At 39.5% G+C, this 21,519-nt stretch overlaps 1 protein-coding gene across 1 annotated transcript; it reads left to right on the forward strand.

Moving 5' to 3' along the window:
* Positions 1-5,702: 5,702 nt before the first annotated feature.
* lrrc4bb (leucine rich repeat containing 4Bb) lies at positions 5,703-14,205 on the forward strand. Its single transcript, XM_079372035.1, has 3 exons — positions 5,703-6,164; positions 10,064-10,648; positions 10,762-14,205. The coding sequence occupies exons 2-3, from the start codon at positions 10,406-10,408 to the stop codon at positions 12,751-12,753; spliced, it is 2,235 nt and encodes a 744-aa protein (XP_079228161.1). The 5' UTR covers positions 5,703-6,164; positions 10,064-10,405; the 3' UTR covers positions 12,754-14,205.
* Positions 14,206-21,519: the final 7,314 nt, after the last annotated feature.

Genomic DNA, 21,519 nt, shown 5'->3' on the forward strand with positions numbered 1-21,519 from the left:
GAGGCACAGATCTGTGGAAGGCTACAAAAAATGTCTGCTGCATTAAAGGTCCCAAAAAAGCACAGTGGCCTATAGTCCAAAAGTATTGAATTAAGGAAGTTTGGAACAACCAGGACTCTGCTCATTGTGACCTGGCAGCTGGCTCAAGGACATCAGGTGAGAAAAGCCTTGGTAAGAGAGTTGACCAGGAACCTGATGGTCACGATGGCTGAGCTCAAGAGATCCTAAGTGGAAATAGGAGAAAGTTTCAGAAGGACAACCCTCACTTCAACACTCCACTGATCTTGGCTATATGACAGAGTGACCAGAAGGAAGCCTTTCCTCATTGGAAGAAACCTAAAAGTTTGCTTAGAGTTTGCAAAAAATTACACTTACTGTCATAAATTCTCTGGTCTGAAGAAACCAATATGTTTCATAAACTGTTGGGTCTCCATTTAATGCGTCATGTCTGGACGTAACCATCACCTGCTCAACACCATCCCAACATTGAAGCATCATGGTGGCAGAATCATGCTTAGGGAGTATTTATGCTTAGGGAGTATTTATTTAGGGAGTATTTTTCCAGCTGCAGGGACTGGGCAACTGATCAGGGTTCAGGTAAAGCTAAGTAAAGCAAAATGCAGTGATATCCTTAAAGGGATACTTCATCTGTTTACATTGAGCTTTGTATCATTAAAAACCTGGTAGTATATTTTTAATGGTCGTGAATCCCGCCCTTATTTTCCCTTGAGATGGGAAAGCTCTGAATTTTTTGTCTGAAAAGGAGACTCCGATGATGCAAAGATCTTCATCGGAGACTGCTGAGGTGAAACTACATCGCTCGTTCTTCCTGTTAGCAACACACACTGAAGCTACAGACCGATTACAGATCAGTGGGTGGGACCTCACTGCCAGAATCTAATAGCAACGTCTGCTACCTTGCCAGGAAGCTATTCTAACAGGCTCAGTGAAGAAAGCTGAGAAGAATCGACAATGGCAAAAAAAAACTTCAAATTCATATGGATGAAGGTAAAGTTGAAGGTCTTGTGTTGAAATCTGATGTTTATGGCTATCTCTACGAGCTGCAATGTAGTGACGAGCAGTTGAGGCTCATGGAGGAATGGGAACTTTACTGCCAAGAGGCAGGTCTTGTGCCTGCAGCAGCCGAGGCACAAGACCTGCCAGGACTGATGGTGCTCTCACTGTTTGCCTAAGGACACAGACAGTTGATGTCTTTCATCCACATGAGCCAAAAAGACTTTTCTGCCTTTTCTCGGTCAAGAAGGCACCAACTTCAAATTTTATTTCACATTTCTCCTACATATATGACCCAATTTCAATACAGATTCATGTTTAAATGGGTGAAGTATCCCTTTAATGAAAACCTGGTCCAGGGCACTCTACCTGTCTTCCAACAGGACACTACCTTAAGCTCACGGACCAGACTATGCAGGAGTGGCTTTAGGAAAACTTTCTGAATGTCCTTGAGTGGCCGAGCCAGAGCCCTGACTTGAACCTAATCAAACGTCTGTCAGAGACCTGAACAAGTTTTTTTTTTTTTTTTTTTACTGATGTTCCCCATCCAACCAAGCAGAGTTTGAAGGATCTGCAGAGAGGAATGACAGAAAGTCCCCAAATCTAGTTGTGCAAAGGTTGTTATGTCATACCCAAGAAGACTCTCTGCTGTGATTGCTAAAAATGGTGCTTCAACTACATATTTAGTGAAGGGTCTCAATATTTTTTTTTAATAAATTAGCAACAATATATAAAATTATGTTTACATTTTGTCATTATAGTGTATTGAGTGCAGTCTGAGGAGGAACAAATAAAATACATTGATTTACCATAAGGTTGCAACATAACAAAATGTGAATAAAGTGAAGGGATCTAAATACTTTCTGAATGCACTATTATACAATACTGTATTATTATACAATACTATCATTCTGCAGGCCAGGAGCAGGTGTAATAAAAGCCCCTGGCATGACCAAAGTTGACAGAAGTGCCTTATTGTTAAGAAGCGACGATCCAGGAAGCCACTGGGGCACATTTCAAGTTAAAAAAATTTATGATAATCCATATACCCTCAAAATCCCTTTCCCGCTTTATTTTTTTAATAAACAAAAATATCGTTGATCTTATTTTTTCTGAACCTCAAGTTAGAGTATGTCATGTAGGAATATTGTAAATTTGATTAAAAAACTTCGTTCACAAACAGAATTTATATTCTTTTTTTTTTTTTTTGCACACATATTTGACCATGACATGATCATCACAAAATGCAGGACTGCATATTATGGCCCAAAACAACTGCAATGCGATTGATCTTCTCTGTTTGTCTGGTGTGAAGAAAAGACATTTTGCTCCAATGAATCAGACCAATTAGAGTTTGTTTGTAGCATTCTTTGAATTTACTTACACAATTCATTTGACATCTGGTTATCATTTAAGATAGGAATACAGTATATTGTATGTTACTTTACGTGAAATAAAGATGCCTAAAGAGCTGGGGAAAATGTGTTTTTGGCTGCAGTTCACCCCTCTTGTCACAAGGTGGCAGTTATAGATCACAGTTTCGCTGCACTTTAATCACAGGCTTTTTGGTAGGCCTAAAGGAGCCCCAGTCTCTACTCACACTTTGTTACTTACAACTTTTTGGTGCAAATTCCCCACCCTTGCTTTGAAATTACAAATAAACAACACAAATACTCCACATTAGTAATGTTATTTCCACAGTATAACTGAGTCTAAATACTTTCAACTATAAGCACAGGGCTTAAAAAACACTTGGAAGTGTATAGTCTTTTACTATTGGTTTACATGGACAATGTAACAGCTAAGTTCCCATTTAACAGCCTAAAGCAATACAAAGCTAAAAAAAAAGAATCTTTTGAAGTCGAATCATCTTATTGCATAAAATTACTTATTTTGACTTAAAAATAGAGAGACATTCTTGAATGCATTCTGAGTGAAACACTAAAATCCATCCTGTTTGCATGAGTGCACACTCTGCGGGCCCGCATCTGCATAAACGTGGACACACGCCAACACACAAACAAACACACACATGCACTCTCACACACAAACACACTGTGTATAAACCAAAAGTGAGTTCTCACAGACAGGAAATGATGTCAGCTCTTGTCTCCAAGGAGATGGAGGCAGTTGCTAAGATACTGTGACACTAGGATTTTTCTCTCTATTTTTTCTCCCTCTCTGTTTCTCTCTCTCTCACACACACACACACACAAATACACACGCAAGCACGTACATACACACACACACAAATTAACAATAACTCGAAACTCTCGCTTGTATCTCTCTTATTCTCTTGCACAGATGGCAATGAGCACCAATCCAACTTTTTTGTTACATTTTCTAAAAATAACCATAAAAAAACATTACTTTGTTCACAATCCCAATTGGATGCTTGGGGCCTTTAAACGGATCACTTATGCTTCTTGGCCAAATCTAAAATAAAAAATTCTACATTCTTAATCTTTGCTTTGAACTGTGTGAAATTAGCCTGCCACCCACTTTTACAGCCTGCAGCTAAAACCCCGAAACCAAGCGAGTGATGGATGTGTATCAGCACCCCTCCAAAGCTTCTTCACAGTGTGAGCTGCACCTCTCTGGTGCTATCAGCATGCCACATATGTCTTGGCACTAGCATGTTGCTGCCAAATCCTTCTCGCCCCCCATTCCCCCTCCCCCTCCCCCTCCTCCCCCCGTGGCTCCTGAACGCAGCATTAAGAGTTTATGGGGGTTTGGGTTTTGTATTGGGAAGCGTCCTCAGCCCTCTCTGCGCTGTGTTTTCTACTCCAAGAGCCTTCCTGTACTGATGACACAAGCAATACAGCGATGAGTGTTTGTTCATTTACTGTGCACGAATGCATGTCCCTCTTTCTCTCCCTCCCCTCTCCTCTATCACTCCCACACACACAAACGCTCAAGGGTGCCAGCACACACACACAAGCATAGCATACACGCATAAGGGGGATATCAGATTCAATGTGCAATGACACAGTGAGGACATAGAGGGGGGAAGGATGGAGGGAAGGAGGAAGGAAACACAGACATAGACGCTGGTGGGTTTGGCATCGGCGGCGTAGAATCATTTGAAATGGCGCGGGGGTTGGAAAGGCAAAAAAAAAAAAAAGATGCAGAGAGGAAAAAAGGACAAAAGCAGCAAGGGTCGCAGCGGCGAGAGACTGGATATGGGCTAAGATTTCAGCATGAGTGATAGGGAATAAGGGGAAGAGGGGAGAACAGGGGGAAAGGAGGAATATCCTCTGCACCACTGTGTGACTGGAAATTTAATAGAGGGAGGGAGAGAGAGAGAAACAGACAGGCGAGAGAGGTAGATGGGAGGGGGAAGGGGAGAGGAAGAGAGGCAAAAAGGCACAGAGACCTCATTGCTGTGCGGCTTTCAGCAAAAGCTAGTGGTCGTGAACAATGCTCACTACGGCATTCACAGGGAGGGAGGGGAGAAGGCAAGAGAGTAAGAGAGGGATGGAGAGAAGGAGAGAGAGTATATACCTCTGGGGTCTTTCTTGAGCATAACTGGCCTTCTCTGTCCTTTGACCTTTAGTGTGAGCTGAGACACAGCAAAAGATGTACTGAGGTTTATTTTTACCTACAACTTCTCTTTGGATGAAGCTGCAAAGGGCACTTCTTCCAAACATTTTTGAGCAGAAATAAATGCTGCGAACCTTGTGAAAGGGATAATGAGAATACAGGAAGTCAAGCTCTCTACACATGTGGACACACATGACAGAGATCGATACAGCGAGGCCACTTAGAGAGCAAGAGACTTGCATCTCTTTACTGACTAAAGCCTGCTTTATTGGCTAATAACTTGCTGACTTTCTTTTCAATTTGCTAATGAAAAAGTGCACCTGTCTTGCAAGAAGCCTACAAAAAACTGTAGAAGCTGCATGCAAAAAGCACATGTTCTGCATGAAGCAACGTTTTTTTTTTTTTTTTTAAACTATGCCTACCTTACAAGGCTGCAGTGTGATAACATAACATTCAGGCCTTGGCTTCCTTGTTTAGTTTTAAATCCACCTCAAGGTATTGCAATTTCCCTCGGGATCAATAAAGTGTCTATCTATCTATCTATCTATCTATCTATCTATCTATCTATCTATCTATCTATCTATCTATCTATCTATCTATCTATCTATCTATCTATCTATCTATCTATCTATCTATCTATCTATCTAGGGTAAAAAGTGCTCATATGCAAAGACTGCAGAAAACAGACCTGATCAGTGTGCTAGATTTAATCCGAGCTGGCCATTACTAAAATGCACATGCTGGTGTACAATCATCATGAATATGGACATTTGTAGGCCTGCAAACTTGTTTAAGCCTCAGTGGAGCAGAAATGTTCCTACTGCAGTTGTTTTGACTTGTTGGTTAAACAGAAGCAGGTGTTTATTGCATGGTGAACAAGCCAAACATGGCTGAAAATGCATTGAATTAAAAGGAACACAGTGACTCAATTCATCCTGCTGAGTCATATTAATAGTATGACTTCGTACTCATTACATTACAATTTGAATTCAATCCTTTAAGATTTAAACAAAACATAACAATGGGGCATATATTTGCTTGTTCTTAAACGTTAACGTCTCTTAAATACGTAGGTACATCCATAATTAGTTGCTCCTTCATATCTTCCTCTGCTGTCTTAGTGGGATTCAGACTGAAACATACGGAATGTGCGTAAAGAGCCGTTTGTGCTGGACGCAAAATGCTCTGCCCACCGGGCGCCGTCGCGTTGTGCTGCCTGCGTTCCTCTCCAAGGATGATGATAAGGCGCATGGATGCTCTCGTCCAAGACCTCGCTCCTAAATGTGATAATACTAATATAATTTTCTCCAACGACCCTTTAATCTGATCCCTGTTTTTTTTTTCCCCTTCCGTGAGTGTATGTGAGCGTGGATTGTGTTCATCTTCAACCTGCCATCGCTGTTGCCCCCCGTGTTGCGTTGGCGCTGCGGAATAGCCTACAAGAGGAAGAACAAGAGCCAGCTCACAGCCGTGAAAACAAGCGGATACATTTTAGGGGGAAGAGGGGGGAAAAGGGACAGAGGCTACAAAACTGGCGATCGGGATAAAGGGACGAAAGGAAAGAAAGAAAAACATCGACCTCACGCTGCAGCCACTGAAACGTTGAGGTACGTGTGTATTGGATGTACAGGTACTGAAATGGCCGGCGTAATTATTGCATTTGTTACCTAATCTGCATGAATGCCTCAATCACTCCTAAGATAACATAAATTGTTTAACGAAACGTGCAGAGGTTCTATGGATACATGATATTCAAAGTAAATAATTCAGTTCTGTGAAAGATACCTTTAGCGTCGTTGTCTGACAAATAAGACTGTGATAGTCCTTGTGAATACATTTTAATAACATGCCTCCTTACATAACTGTATGTTTCACATTTTCACACAAAACTCCTTTAAAAATACCGAGCTATAGCCTATGGATTATTTTTTTGGGTGCAGTCATGTTGTCATTACCCCGAAGAGAGAGAGAGAATGGATGCAAGCCATTTTGTAATGCAGCATGTGCAGAATTAGGCCTATTCAGAATTTCAATTGCGTTCCCGAGAAGGTGCGCCGTAGTGAGCGCAGCTGCATAGATGAATAAGGCCATTCTTTTGAATTGTAGGATATATTATGCTGGAGGCTATATGATGAGGACAGATTGCAGATTAGAGGCTGAGACTGCAGAAGGAATAGCAGAATATTGCTATTTCCCCCTTGCTCTGTAATTGTTTGATGTGATAAAAAAAGGGAAATATAGTTGTCATGAGGGAAAAGTGGGGGAAAAATTTGGGATGAAGCTGCTTCTTTTTAACCTTTTAGCAAAGGATGTTACAAAACAGGTGAAATGCATCCCATCCATCCCTGATTCCCATGTCCTGAACCAATCTAGTGTTGTCATAGTTACAGTGGATGATGTTGGCCCTGCTGCACCTGTGTCGCTTTGTGTTCATCTGTAAATACATGAGGTCTAATTGGGCCTGATACAGGAAACATCCCACATCCTCAGAGAGCCTAAAAGCAAACAGGACCCTCATTTTTTTGTACCTCTTCATAAACCTTAACGACTGTGTCGTGGAGAGCATGCATTGATACAATCAGGCGCTGACGATGATGTGATTGGTTTGTAGCAATTGGTCAGCAGCTTGCAGCTAATTTGTCTTTTCACGACTGAGCGCTTTCTCAGGCCTGATCAAATAATCAATATCTACATGGTTGCAATCTGCTCTTGACATGGAAAAACAGCGAAGATCAAGAAAGTGAAATACCTGTGAGTGAAAATAGATAGAAAAAAGAAACAGTTTAGATGATGTTTGAAGCATTTCAGAGAAAAAAAAAGAGATGAAGATGAAGGCCACTGGAGAAGGAATTGGCCCTCAGATGAGTCAAGGTGTAATATTCTAGAAATAAGAGAGCATCATCTGTACGATGTTGTTCTTGTGCTCTTATGTGATGAGGAACTTAAAGATGGGAGGTCAAGGCAACAGGCGTCCTGCTGGAAAATTCAAGGTCTCTCCCTTAATACAATTTCAGCCTGTGTTGTTTCATACATTTTTCACTGTCTGTCCACAGCAACATAGACTAAATGTAAGAAGGTTGCAGATCAGTCTTAACCTTAATTGTAGTGTTTCTGAATGCAGCTGCTCATTTCTTATTGTTACATTATTCTTAATACATTCTTTGATTGTGCCTTTAAATGGTGGTATCAAGAGAAAGTAAAGTAAAAAGAAAAGCAACCCAAGAGTGCTTTACTGAAGTTCCAGGATATGAAACGCTGCATAAATAACAGCCTCTTCTTTCGAATGCACTGGTATGATCAATTCTTTGACCATCTGAATATTAATGATGTTGTGTTTTGATGCTTCAGTGAATCATTTCATCGCAACTATCAAACCATTGCTGTGGATCAGATACTGATCTGATGTCTGGGAGAGACACACTGGAACTTTTCTTTTTGAATCAAACTCATTATTGAAATGTATAATTACCTGCTAGAAGGGGATGAAGAGGAGACTCTTGAGGGAAGGATAGCAGTGTGGAGAACACAATGATTAGGAGTGCTGCAAACAGGCTGCGTAAAGTAACATTTTGGACTAGCATAAGCCTGATGGAGGAGGGTGTTGTATTGTTATTTCACTTTTACAGTTGGGACATTGTTGAATTTGGATTTGTGAACATTTGTGTGTTTTGAGTGTGTATTGTATTTGCCCATATAGAGAGAAAGATTCTGTGGGATGTTCAGATCATCTATGACATCTATTTTTAGCATTCGTTCCCTAATGAGCTTTTTTAATAGCAGCTATAAGACTTCTCAAAGCTATAAGCTATTGTTATAAAGACTGACAATGAAACCGACTATCAACCTTACAGATATAAAGATTCACGGTATAAGTGTTCCCTCTGTTTTGATAGTAAAGGCACAGATGAATCTATTTACAATGTAGGGTATTAATATAAATACAAGATGTCCAAAATGCTGCTTTTATTACACCTGGTGTGACAGATAAAAATGACAAACAAATGGATGGAATTGGTTTTTAGCTTTAAGTCAAATACAAATAGGTTTCCTCTGCAAAGGCGCTGCTTTTTAACATTTTTTACCAGCAAATGTTGATCAGGCTCAGCTAAACACAATAATGTGGAAGAGGGCACTGGACAGTAAAAACACAAGATGGTGAGTGAGCAGGTTGCCACAGCAACTGTGTTTCTAGGAGCGCATGCATCTTCGCTGCATAGGAGAGGAGATGCTTTAGACTATCATGGAGCATTTTCCAAAATATCAGGTAAAATATGTCGAAAATGCAAACAACAGTCCGCTTGTATAAGATAGTGATGTAATTTCAGAGTAATCATGTAATGAGTGACATAAACAATGATCTCCTTTGGACAATACAGGCTTGTGACTTCTAGTGTCATAGTGAGGATCATTACATGCTTGAAAAAAACAATGAGCACTTTATTTTATGGTTTATTCATGTAAAAGCTTTTCCAAATTTAGTGAGTCCTCGGATGTATACAACCATTTCTGTTACAAGATTCTGATATGATCCAAACCAATGACTGAAAATACAGATTTATGCTTTACAAAGGTCTTAGAAGCCTTTGTCTTTTGTAATTCACTGTCTACTTGTTTTTTTGGGTTGTCTCCATATTGATTAATAAAGTATTATCTAATCTTTTAAATGGTAAATGTGATGCAGTTATATAGCACTAGTCTAAATGTCAAATTCCCCTATTTGCACGCATTCACACATGTGATAGAGGTGACATATTCAAACACTGATTGCTATGCCTGTAGTAGGAACAATTCAGGATTTAGTGTCTTGCCTAATGACACTTTGACGTATGGACGGAAGGAGCAGGAAATCAAACCCCCAAACCTTTTGATTGAGTGACGACCCTTTTTACCACTGATACACTGATACACCCATTGTTTGATCTTATTAAACACACCATGAGCACTGCAGCAAAAAAAATCAGGAGGCAATAATAATTTCTTCATATCTTAATTACTAAATTTCCACTGCTGCCTTGTGATGGATTGCATGAATCTCTGCATTAACCTTCTGTCTAAATAAGTCCTTCCAGCTTTTGTCATTGCATCCAAACAACCTTGCATTCTCTGTGAATTATTTGTGTACATATTGGAATAAAATTATACCAGTATCATATGGCTAACATGACTATAATCCTTATGGGTCTGCTCTGGCTCTTGTGACTAGGCTTGAGGTTTTATCATTTTGTGGCCATTTCAGACCATGACCCAGATGTTAAGTTCAACCTATGAAGAAAATGGCAGCTGACTCACCAGTGAGACTAGAGGCCACAATTTGAGAGCCACCTCTTTAGAAATGAAAGCCTGAGAGCATGTCATGCTGACGACAGAACATTGTAATATTTTGAGATTCATATTTAGTCCTGGGAATAAATGCATGTGTATGCTAGGCTAATATCTTAAAGCTACTGCACTGTGCACTTACTTGACCTCCTTTCTGCTCTCTTTTTCTCTCTTCTCCTCCCTACAGTGAGAAGAAACAGCCTCTTCAGAGACAACACTTTCAAGACAATATCCTCCCCGAATTATTGTCATGGGAACAAAAAATACAGGGTTCCCTTAAAGTACATTTTGAAAAGAACAAGTTGTCTGGTAGTGAAGAAAGCATGAGCAAAGTAAAATAAGAGCATATCAATGAAAAATTGAGTCTTCAGAAAAATATTTTATTTTCCTCTAATTTTTTAAAGTGACTAAAGGAGAAAAACAGAATCCAAGAATACAGTATGAAGATCAAGATAAGCACATAAATTCCCTTGTTTAGAGGTGACTTATCAACATCATAGCAGTAGGGGTGGGTCATGACTCAGTTGCCATGCGTGTTGTCATGGTGACCAGCCCCTGTGCCCCTTCCCCCCTCCTCTGGCTGGTCCAGCTCTTGTTGTGGTTCCACAACCATGGACCTCAGCTGACAGAGGCAGCACCCCCCTGTCCCACCCTCTGTACCTGCTCCAATCAGGCGAGCCGTGTCATCTGTACGAGGAAGAGCTTAGATCAAGTCCCAGACAGTATTTCAGAAAACACAAGATACCTCAATCTACAAGAGAACACAATTCAGGTAAATTTGGATTCATCTGCAAACCGATCACACATGAACTCTTAATGAATATATTTTGAAAGCTGAATTATTTAATTTCTACAAAATGTCTCCATCTTTTGTTTCCACACCAGGTGATCAAGTCTGACACTTTTAAGCACCTGCGGCATCTGGAAATCCTCCAGCTTTCCAAGAACCATATCCGGCAAATTGAGGTGGGAGCTTTCAATGGCCTTCCCAACCTTAACACACTGGAGCTTTTTGACAACCGGCTCACAGTGGTGCCCTCACAAGCCTTTGAGTACCTCAGCAAGCTAAGGGAACTATGGCTAAGGAACAACCCCATCGAGACATTGCCGGCATTTGCCTTTCATCGGGTTCCCTCTTTACGTCGTCTCGACCTTGGGGAACTCAGGAAGCTGGATTTCATCTCAGAGGCTGCCTTTGAAGGCTTGGTCAACTTACGCTTCTTGAATCTTGGTATGTGTGGCTTGAAGGACATCCCTAACCTCACTCCTCTGGTTCGACTCGAGGAGTTGGAGCTTTCAGGAAACCAGCTAGGTATAGTCAGGCCTGGATCCTTCCAGGGCCTTGTTTCACTTCGCAAGCTGTGGCTGATGCACTCCAGAGTGTCGGTCATTGAACGCAATGCCTTTGATGACCTCAAAAACTTGGAGGAGCTCAACCTCTCCCATAATTCCCTGCATTCTCTGCCCCATGACCTCTTTACTCCTTTGCACCAGTTGGAGAGGGTACATCTCAACCACAACCCCTGGGTGTGCAACTGCGATGTGCTGTGGCTCAGCTGGTGGCTGAAAGAAACAGTTCCAAGCAACACAACATGTTGTGCTCGCTGCCATGCACCCCCAGGTATAAAGGGAAAGTACATTGGGGAACTAGACCAGAGTCACTTCACCTGCTATGCCCCAGTGATTGTTGAGCCACCCACTGATCTGAATGTCACTGAGGGCATGGCTGCTGAGCTCAAATGTCGTACCGGGACCTCAATGACCTCAGTGAATTGGTTCACTCCAAATGGCACTCTGATGACCCATGGATCATACAGAGTACGGATCTCAGTTCTTCATGATGGCACGCTCAACTTCACCAATGTTACTGTGCAAGACACCGGGCAGTATACTTGCATGGTCACCAACTCTGCTGGAAACACCACTGCAACGGCCGTGCTCAATGTGTCTGCTTCAGACCCCAGCAACAGCTACAGCTATTTCACCACCGTCACTGTGGAAACAGTCGAGACAGTCAGAGGAGAGGAGGAGAACTCAGCAAGACAGTATATTAATGAGACATTCATAGATTTCCCTAATCCTACTGTTCAGAGAGGGGTGTTAGATGGCCGACCTGGCATCACTATATCTCCTTCCCTCTCCTCTCTGTCCTCACTGTCTCCACGAGCCAACAGAGCTACTGAAAATGCAGTGACTGTGTCCATCATGGAGGTAACTAATATCCCAGGCCTGGATGATGTAATGAAAACAACCAAGATCATCATTGGTTGCTTTGTGGCTATTACTTTTATGGCAGCTGTAATGTTGGTTGTCTTCTACAAACTCCGGAAGCAACACCAGCTACACAAGCACCACGGCCCTGCTAGAGCCATTGAAATTGTCAATGTAGAAGATGAGATTGGTGCTGGGGCTGGGAGCGGCATCTCAGGTGGTTCGACAATGAATTCTGGCACTGGTGGAGAAGGAACCCTAAGGAGACATCATCCAGAAATCGTCAATCTGCCCAACATTGGTCGCACTGATACTCTCAACCATTACTACAAGACCCATCATTTTAACAACAACGTGATGGGTCTGAGCATTTGCCCTGAAGGGATGGGACCAGGAGGGATGCTTAGCAACAAGAGCATGCAAGGCCATGATATCCCCATCTCCTGTACATCTGTCCCAATTTCTACATCTAATTTGCTCAGCTCATCGGGCAATGGTACCAACACAAGTTCTATGTCCCCACCGCTGCCAATGTCTCTGCCAATGCCTACCATGGGTTTACATGGATCGATCAAGGGATTCATGGGTCAGAACCAGAATCCCCAAATGGAGCCTCTTCTCTTCAAGGGGAACTCAAAGGAAAATGTCCAAGAGACTCAGATTTAAAAAACAAAAGCGAGAGTAAAGTGAGAGAGGGAGCAAGAGTTGGAGACAGAGAGGGGATTGATGTTGGGATTTTGCGCTGAATGATTAAACACTGGAGTGCATTGACATTACACCAGGATAGGGGATAGACTGACACGGCCATACACAAACACATAGACTTATCCGTGACAGTGTACTGAGCCAAGGATTACCACAATTGGCCACTTGTGTTTGTACTAACGATCGTGGCCATCAAGATCAAGAATGGACATTGCTACAATGTAAATGTGTGCCAAAGCAAATGTTTTTTGCAGTTTCTAAAAGCTGTGTTCTCATAGGGAAAACTAGCCTTTCAGAGTAATCAGTCCCCAAATGGTTGTTGGCCAGCAGAGACAAAAGACATGCAAGGCACTCACCACATTGAAGATCGGAGATATTACAGAACAAAATCCAAGAGACATTTTTCTTCCACATAAAAGAAACAAGCCACACTCTCTATCAAGTGACTCAACAGACTCCCTCATGGTGACAATTATGTAGGCATAAATAGATGGACAAAAAGGTACAGTGCAGTACAAACTACTGTGAAAAACCCACAAATTATATAAATATATTTTCATTTAAATATGTATCATTGCAGACTCCGATGCAGAGATATTTTGGGGTGGATGTATAAGCTGGTAAAGTTTGTTTCTTTGTGAATAATCAGGGGCGATGTCAGTGGAAGTTGTTTCTGATACATGTTTTAAGTTTGGCTACTTCTCAGAAACATAAGGGCTCAATTGCAACACTCATTGTGAATCTTTGAATTGGCTTTGTGACATAAAGTCCATTTAGGTTTTAGAAAAGTAAATGCAGATCTCTGTTTGACAAACTTTTTTCTGTTGCTTCAGTAAAAATCATTACAGACTTTTGTGTTCTGAGAGTGTATTATGTATTTTGTAAAAGCCAGCTACTTGGTATTGAATCGACAATTCTGATACTTAAATGCCAGCATCAAATAATGGTAAAACAATGTTTCTCAAACACTGGAAGGGTAACCCAATGCAAAGACCTGTATGGGTAAAATAAAGTGTTGACAATGTGTTATTTGAATCAGATGAGTAGACAGATATTTGCTTTTTAGACTGATATTTGATATGACCTACTTGCTCATGGTTACCATAATCATGCCATAAAATGCTGTCATAAGGATGAATAGACATATATCTGCAGCAGCATTCAAGAAGGGATTAAACATCCGTCTTGGGATGATTGGAATGAATGGAAATGTACAGTATATTAATAATAATAATGTCTGGTTGTATGACAATTGTAAGATCCACATTTTTACAGTGTAACTTTCATATGTTAAATGCCATTTACGCTTCTTGCGTTTCAACTATGTATTTCTTTATTTTTGTTAGTTTGATATAATGTGTACAGTTGTCTAGCCATGTATCATTACGTGTGAAATAAATCAATCATATATTGGATTGTGGCTGGTCAATATGGCAACCACACAAGGAAAGAGTGAGACATTATGCAGGCCTCTTGGCTAAACCTGGATTGAATGTATGGTTTGTGGTTAAGCCGTTAGTCATCTCCCTAATTATAGGATCCATCTGCTCTATTAACATGTTCAGACAGGCTTTAGTCACTCTCCTATAGATGCTCTACAGAACCTCATAGACAAATCTATGTTTATTAAAACGACAAGATGATATTTTTTTCTGAAGGCACACTTTACTATGCTTTCCCAGTTTGCACTGTGGTTTTATCAGGTAGTAAACTTAAATGTTTGTTGCAATTGAGCACAAACTGGACATGCAACCAGTTATTCCAGATAAAAGTACCAGAGATAGCATTATCAACCACATCAGATTAGCAAGGTTTTTTCCGACCGTATGGTAGCGTTGCATGGGATTTTGGAATTGTTTTCCTTCTCTTGCATATATAGTATAGGAGCTATTTTATGTGAGTGATGGTGGCTTCTCTTATCCCCTTAGCCCCCTCTTGTTGGAAGAAAAGGAACACAGGGATAGAAATAATGGTGATGATAATATGAGTGATAATATCAGACAAACCCCCTCCAGATTGTACTGTCACAGAGGTTAATCCGTGAAAGGAACATTTTCTACATCAATGCATTCCACATTCAACCAAAATCAGAGCCACCTTTTAAAAAGCACCTAATTGTGCTTAAAATTCAGATTTTTATTTTTTATTGATCAAATAGTCCAAATTTTTTCATGTTAATCTTTTTTGGTCATGAAACTTAAACCACATAAATGTAAATGTAAATGTGCAGAAACCCCACAGAGAGATCCAGTGGGCAGGGTTCAACTGTAGACCCACAGAGACACAAATAGAATATAAATGAAGGATAAAGACACAACATATGGCTGCTCCCTTGATGTGTTACATTTGGTGGCTCTGCTGTCAGATTTCAAAGCGCATATGAGATACCTTCTTGTGTGCTGCATGTGGTGGGGAAATATTTTTGCATGTTCACTATGTAAAAAATCTCCTTACCTACTAAATACCTTATTGGCTCAGAAATGTTTATTTCATTTGTCTGAACATACATAGCTTAATAACTCAACATGCAAAGTCATCACCATTATTGTTAAGAATTGGAGATGACGCATCTTAAATGGTGTCTGTCAAATGTACTTATGAAGTTTGATGCATTTTAAAATGAGGCACATTATGCAGTGTATGGCTCATTTTTATGAAGTCCACAAGCTTCAGGATGGAGATCACTATGTGCGTATTGGGCGACTGTTACCTCAGTGTGTTAAATTGTGGTGAATGGATGCAACTTGGCCTAAGATGATGTACTGATATATTTGTTTGTCTACAAAAAAGTGTTACTAACAAATGGATTCTTCAGCCAAGATGACATTCTTTGTCTGTTGGAAGCAAAACTCCTAAATGAAATGGATTATCCTATCTGACAAGAGAAGGACTGACCTTTTAGTCATTTAAAGGTAAGCTCTTTTGTTTGATGTTATACTATGAATAACAGAATTTGGCTGTTTTCAAAGGTTTTTAAAAAAAAATTAAAAAAAAATTGAAGCTCCAGAAGATTTAGATCCATTTGAAAGAACAAAAAAAAAGATTAAAAAAAAAGTGTTTTCCCCCTTTTTTGTTCTCCTGTTGGTTGTATTTCAGTATGTGATATTATTAATGTGGGTCTTGTACCTTTATAAATGTACTTTTTTCAGCCAGGTACACAGTATGGCAGAGGTGTGTGTTTCTTCAGTTATTGCAGGATCAACATATGCTGTACTTGCACTTCAATGACTGTCATTCAATGACTGAGAGGGATATTATTATTTCACTGTTTGCTTCTTGTCTGACTTCGATTTTCAGCCCGCTGTATGAAATGATTCTGCTTTATAAACACAAACCACTCTCATTACCTGTTGTGGTTCTATCCTGCAGATCAAAGCGGCAAACTAAACAAGAAATGAGTGAACAAGTTTAACCTGATGATGTTTATTACATGAAATGTTAAAAAAGGAAATGAAAACATTCTGAAGACTGCTTGTTTACTCTGGATTTTGTTCCTTTTTCATTGCTGTTCGCACTTTAATAAGGGACCATTTTTAACACAAGGTTATGGCTTGGTACATTGTTTTGTTATGGTCTGCTATGTGGGTAAATATTATGTAATAGCTGCTAACTTTTTATATAAAGGTCCTTAAAAAACTGTAATGTATACTGAACAACAGAACGTTTTATACATAGAGTCAAATAGATAATTAATTGGAGTTAATTAAGTATAACATGAACTTCTAAAAGTGCATTGTAATTTGAGAGGTGGGCCCTGAGTTTCCTTGGAATAAATACATTTTACTCCTCTATTAGTCTTGCTGATTGAAACCATAATAACAAATTAGTTGAGTAATTGATTACGATTGGTGGCTTTAGAAGTAAAGACAAATTAATCTAACAAATTCAACACAGCACTATTTCATCCTGTAATCACAACAACATGGCAATTGCCTTAATAAATCAAATGGACCATCATGTTGCATTAGCATAATAGGACATTTATTGGCAGACCTTATTTTCAATCTTCACATATGAGGAGAATTTGCTAATCTGGTGAATAAAAAAATATGCATCAGTCACCATAGAGAGAATGGTTTGCATTTTTCAATGCAATGCTAAGTAAAAAAGGTATCTTTTCAATCTCACATGAAGCGTATTATCTAATTATCAGACTGGCTAAGAATGTTTAGCTGTTATTCAGTAGGCATGGACAGTATACACTTTATTCCTGATTCATTGTGTATGCATTATATTGTTTTTAAACTTATTATATCCCCTGAGGTGAGGCAGAAATGTATGGACTACATCAAAAATTCACTGCAAAGTAAAAGTCCAACCCAAATTACGCATCAACAACCTCGAGGGATTCATGTAATAACAAATGCATCAGCCACGAACCATGACAGCGAATTTGAATTATATGTTTAGATAAAATGTTTGTGGCCTTACAGCAGACAGATTGTATTTGAAATGTCTTGGGGGGCACTATGCAAAGTATTTTTCTTGAATATAATTGTGCTTGGCTTGTACTCTGGTCTCTGGAGATCTCTGTCCCCCCATGAGACTTTGTGCATATGATGTTAAAGAATGTGAATTGAAATGGAAATGACAGCTGCAGTCTTTTCCGGGTGCATCATACCATTTTTCCCTCCAAAAGAGTAGAAAAAAAAATCTTAAAGTTCTGTATAAGCTTTAGGTGACTCACTTTCATGGATATTATATACATATAATATATTATATATATATATATATATATATATACACACACACACACACACACACACACACACACACACACACGTATATGTATATATGTATGTGTGTGTGTGTGTGTGTGTGTGTGTGTGTGTGTGTATAAATGTGTGTGTATGTGTGTGCATGTGCAAACACATGAAAGACTTGAATTTGCCTTTTTTCTTGCTATGTTTGAGAAGTGTGTATGAAGTGGGGGAATGTTAAGCTGGCAGATTGTGTGTGCAGCAGAAAATAATGCATTAATATGCACAGAAGATGAAAGAAATGCTCCAATGCAAATACATTTTTGTGGTGTGAATATAATGTGATGGAGTAGGGTCATACTGAATTAGAGAAGGGGGATTTTTTTAAATGCCAGCCATATCCACAGGAGGTATTCTCATCAACACAAATTCCCCAAACAATGGCGTGTGTGGACATTTCTGTTTGTAAAATAGAGCACTCTCACTACACAGTGCATCATTTTCTCCCTGTGCTGCAGTCATTTTCTGGAAACCCACTACGTCTGCACCATCCTCTCCTCTTTTCCCTTCAAATTCAATAACCTCCCAGCTGTGTGTTTCTCCAGGGATTCCCCGACTCCCCTGGCCCAAAGACAGACTGACAGACAGACTGCAGAGTCTGTGGGGAACCTGACACAACATAAACTCCACTGTGAAGCAAAGGTGCCAGAGTCTGTGGGCCGCAAAGCTGCTGATCGAGGAGGAACCATAATAAAACCTTTTTATATCTATATATAAAAAGGTTTTTCACACTGACACAGATCAGATCAACAAAAAGTGCCAGGATTAAAAACATAGGATCCTTTGACCTATTTATTTTTTTTATTTGTAGACAAATGGATCACAGAGAACTGTTTGTAGGCTCAGCTCTTAGGGAGAATCCAAAGTATTGTGCCGAGAGAGAGGAAAAAGATGACCCAGTTGGATTTCATTTGTGTTTAAAGATAAAAGGCAAACAGAAGCCTTTTGTTTAAAGGTTCAGGTTTTGACTGTTATTACATGAAACTAATGTTGCTCAGTTATGAGCCACTGTTCTTAGAGGGCTTATTTCTCATACTGTACTGAGCACACTGTGCTTTGTTTCCGTCTCTATTTAGGTTCTCTTTGCCTCTTTTCTCCCAGTATCATTTAGCAGGGGAGCCTTTGACTCGGGAATATTATTTCCTTTCTCACCCAAAGATATCAATTAATAATCCAGAGAAAGAGAGAGAGAGAGAGAGAGAGAGAGAGAGAGAGAGAGTGTTTGTGTGTTTGTACACACAAACATGTTATCCATAGAGGTTTTATTTGCAGACATGTATCTCCTGAACTTTGTAAGCACTCAGCAGGAGCCCCAGACGGCTCTTCACCTCTTCTGGGGATAAAACACTCAACCTGAACAACACACAAAATGTCGCATGGAACAAAAACAGCAGTTTGTTTCTCTTTCCTCTAAAAGCTGCTAAAGCGTTTGTGGACTATTGTGTAGCCGCTAAGGTTTATGTGTGTATGGGCTTGAGTGAGTACTTTCAGGTTTTCACATGTTCACTTACTTTAACAGCTGATTGTTTGGCCCTTATAATATCTTATTTAAGTTTTACTTGTTTTAATCTCAGAAAACATGATGTTACTTCTTTAGAATGACATTAAAAATGTAAAAATGCAGCTCTTGTACCTGTTAAAATTACTTGACATTTTGAACTCAAAGTCAAGTCACATGCTGTGTATGCTTATATAGAGCTACACAATATATTCACTTATCATTGCATTAATGCAGTGGAAATGAAAGAGCCATATAGTTGCTATAACATATTGGTTGATTTCTTATACATGTGTCTGCAATAATGTTGTAAGTCAGAGCCCTTTGTAATGATCTCTTATCATATTACATGGAATCCAAGCTGGCATAAAAAAGGACTTTTATAACAAATATCTGCACTGAAGCACTACACTGATGGCCTTTGGTGGAAGACAATACTTGAAGTAATTACTTTCATATGAATATTTAGTTTCCAGCGTACATCATGAACAGACTCTTCCAGCGTAATTACCAGAGAAGGTATAGAGCAAATTGTTCCCCAGTGCCTTCACTCCCACACACAAACACACTTTGAGGCCCCGTGCTGATGTTGTTATTAGATTATTACACTTACTTGAGTATTGATTTACCATAACAGCAGATAGAGGTAATGTTTTACTCATCCTGGTTAATGTTGTGGTTATGGTTTGCTTTTACAGCACTCTGAATTATGTTGTTTATTTTACTTACATGTACCTCCATGGTGTGTGAGTGTAACCGCTTCTTCAGTTTTTGTTTGTTGAAGAACAGTAAAATATTTCCACATACTAAAGCAGAAGACTAAAGTATACAGAAAAATAGCCGATAGTTTAAATGAATTATGAATTATCCAATCTAGCATTTCATTTTCTGGCAGAGTGTTCGATTAGAAAATTGACCTAATCTCAGCCCAGCTAAAAACAAGCCAAAGCTAGAACCAGGTTTGCCTACCTAAGCACATGTTGACACAAGGAATCAAAGCTATTCTCACACACCAGTGGAGCAAATGCTGTATGAGGCTACAACCAGCTGTTGGCTAACTTAGCACAAGGACTTAAAACAGGAGGAAAGGTGCGGCTCATGCATCTCTAACTAAATGAAACAGTCAGCTTTAAAGTTCATTAGTAACGTGTTGTACCATTGTTGTATTATCTAAATAAATCCTACAAAAACAGATTTAACTTATCCCAAAACAAGCTAGAATAACTTGTGTTAATTTTAGACAGACACAAGTTAGTAGGAAAGGAAAGCACTTTAAAAATAGCGAGTGTAATGTTCAGTAAACTAAGATTAGCTTCTGCTGAACAAAGCTATTCTGTTGCTTGTGTTGAAGCTTCATAATCACACTAAAGACCATGGAGTTGTCATCCTTTTTTAATTTCCACCTCAAGTATTTGAAAACATTATTCATTTCGTGAAAATGTATTCACTTTAAAAAATCTTTTGTCTTGATGTAATGCAGTGGGTTAAAACTTTCTAATGCTCTGTTGACATGTTGTTTAATCAAGGATCAAATGAGTGCTAAGTGGGAGTAAATCCTTTCAGATAGAAATCCTTTTCTGTTGTACATACATTTATCATATGTAATAAAATGTATTCAAATGTAAAGCCTATAGCATTAACCTCAGCACATCATTCCCCATTCTTTCATCCCTGCATGTTTCTGCCTCCATTCACTTTCCTCTACATGCACAAGACACTCATATTTGTATTTATCAAATGCAGTACTCTTTAGTTCATTCTCCTTTTGTCCTAAAGAAGGGCATTTTGGTCCTGTGGGGATAACAATATTGACGTCAAGAGATGAGCTATTGATTGAGAGGAGAGACAGTGGACATGCAGCAGCAGATGACTTCACTTGAGAAGTCATACATGTATAAAGAACATTTATTTTCAGTCTTGGTGAATATGATTCGAGTGAGTTTTGCACAACATGTCAAACAGACGTGCCATGTATTGAAGAACAAGGAGGATTGTGGGTGCATGCAGGCCACATGAGCTTTAGCTGCTCCCTTCAAATCTTTACATGTTGGGAAATTGATGCAACGCCACTTTGTTCTTAGGCCTATAACGATACATATGGAGTGATAATGAGATTGCTTTCTGTGATGATTAAATGGGATGATGACATTGATATGAAAGAGCTTCGGCTTTAGTGTTTACTCCGCATCGTCTTATCTATGGCGGGTCATTTGACCTGCACAAGATTTCATTGATTCAATTATTAGGAAATAAGCACAAAACAGTTCAGCTTCAAACTGCCCCCTAAAGTGAGATAAATCAGGTAGGAGTATGGTGTTTGTGTCTAAAATTAGGCAAAAAAACACAGCTCAAATGCAATGCAATGCAAGCTCTGAAATGTTGGTAAAAAATAACAGTCTCCTGATTAACCATTAGCATGTATCATTTTGGTGAAGAAATCTGTGACCATGGCAACGTACAGCGCACATA

This window comes from Symphodus melops (genome assembly GCF_947650265.1).
Source record: "Symphodus melops genome assembly, chromosome: 21".
NCBI lineage: Eukaryota > Metazoa > Chordata > Actinopteri > Labriformes > Labridae > Symphodus > Symphodus melops.

Coding starts and splice junctions, on each gene's coding strand:
- lrrc4bb (XM_079372035.1), top strand. CDS start 10,406: ATGCGTGTTGTCATGGTGACCAGCCCCTGTGCCCCTTCCCCCCTCCTC. Junction 10,649..10,761: donor TACAAGAGAACACAATTCAG/GTAAATTTGGAT, acceptor TTTCCACACCAG/GTGATCAAGTCTGACACTTT.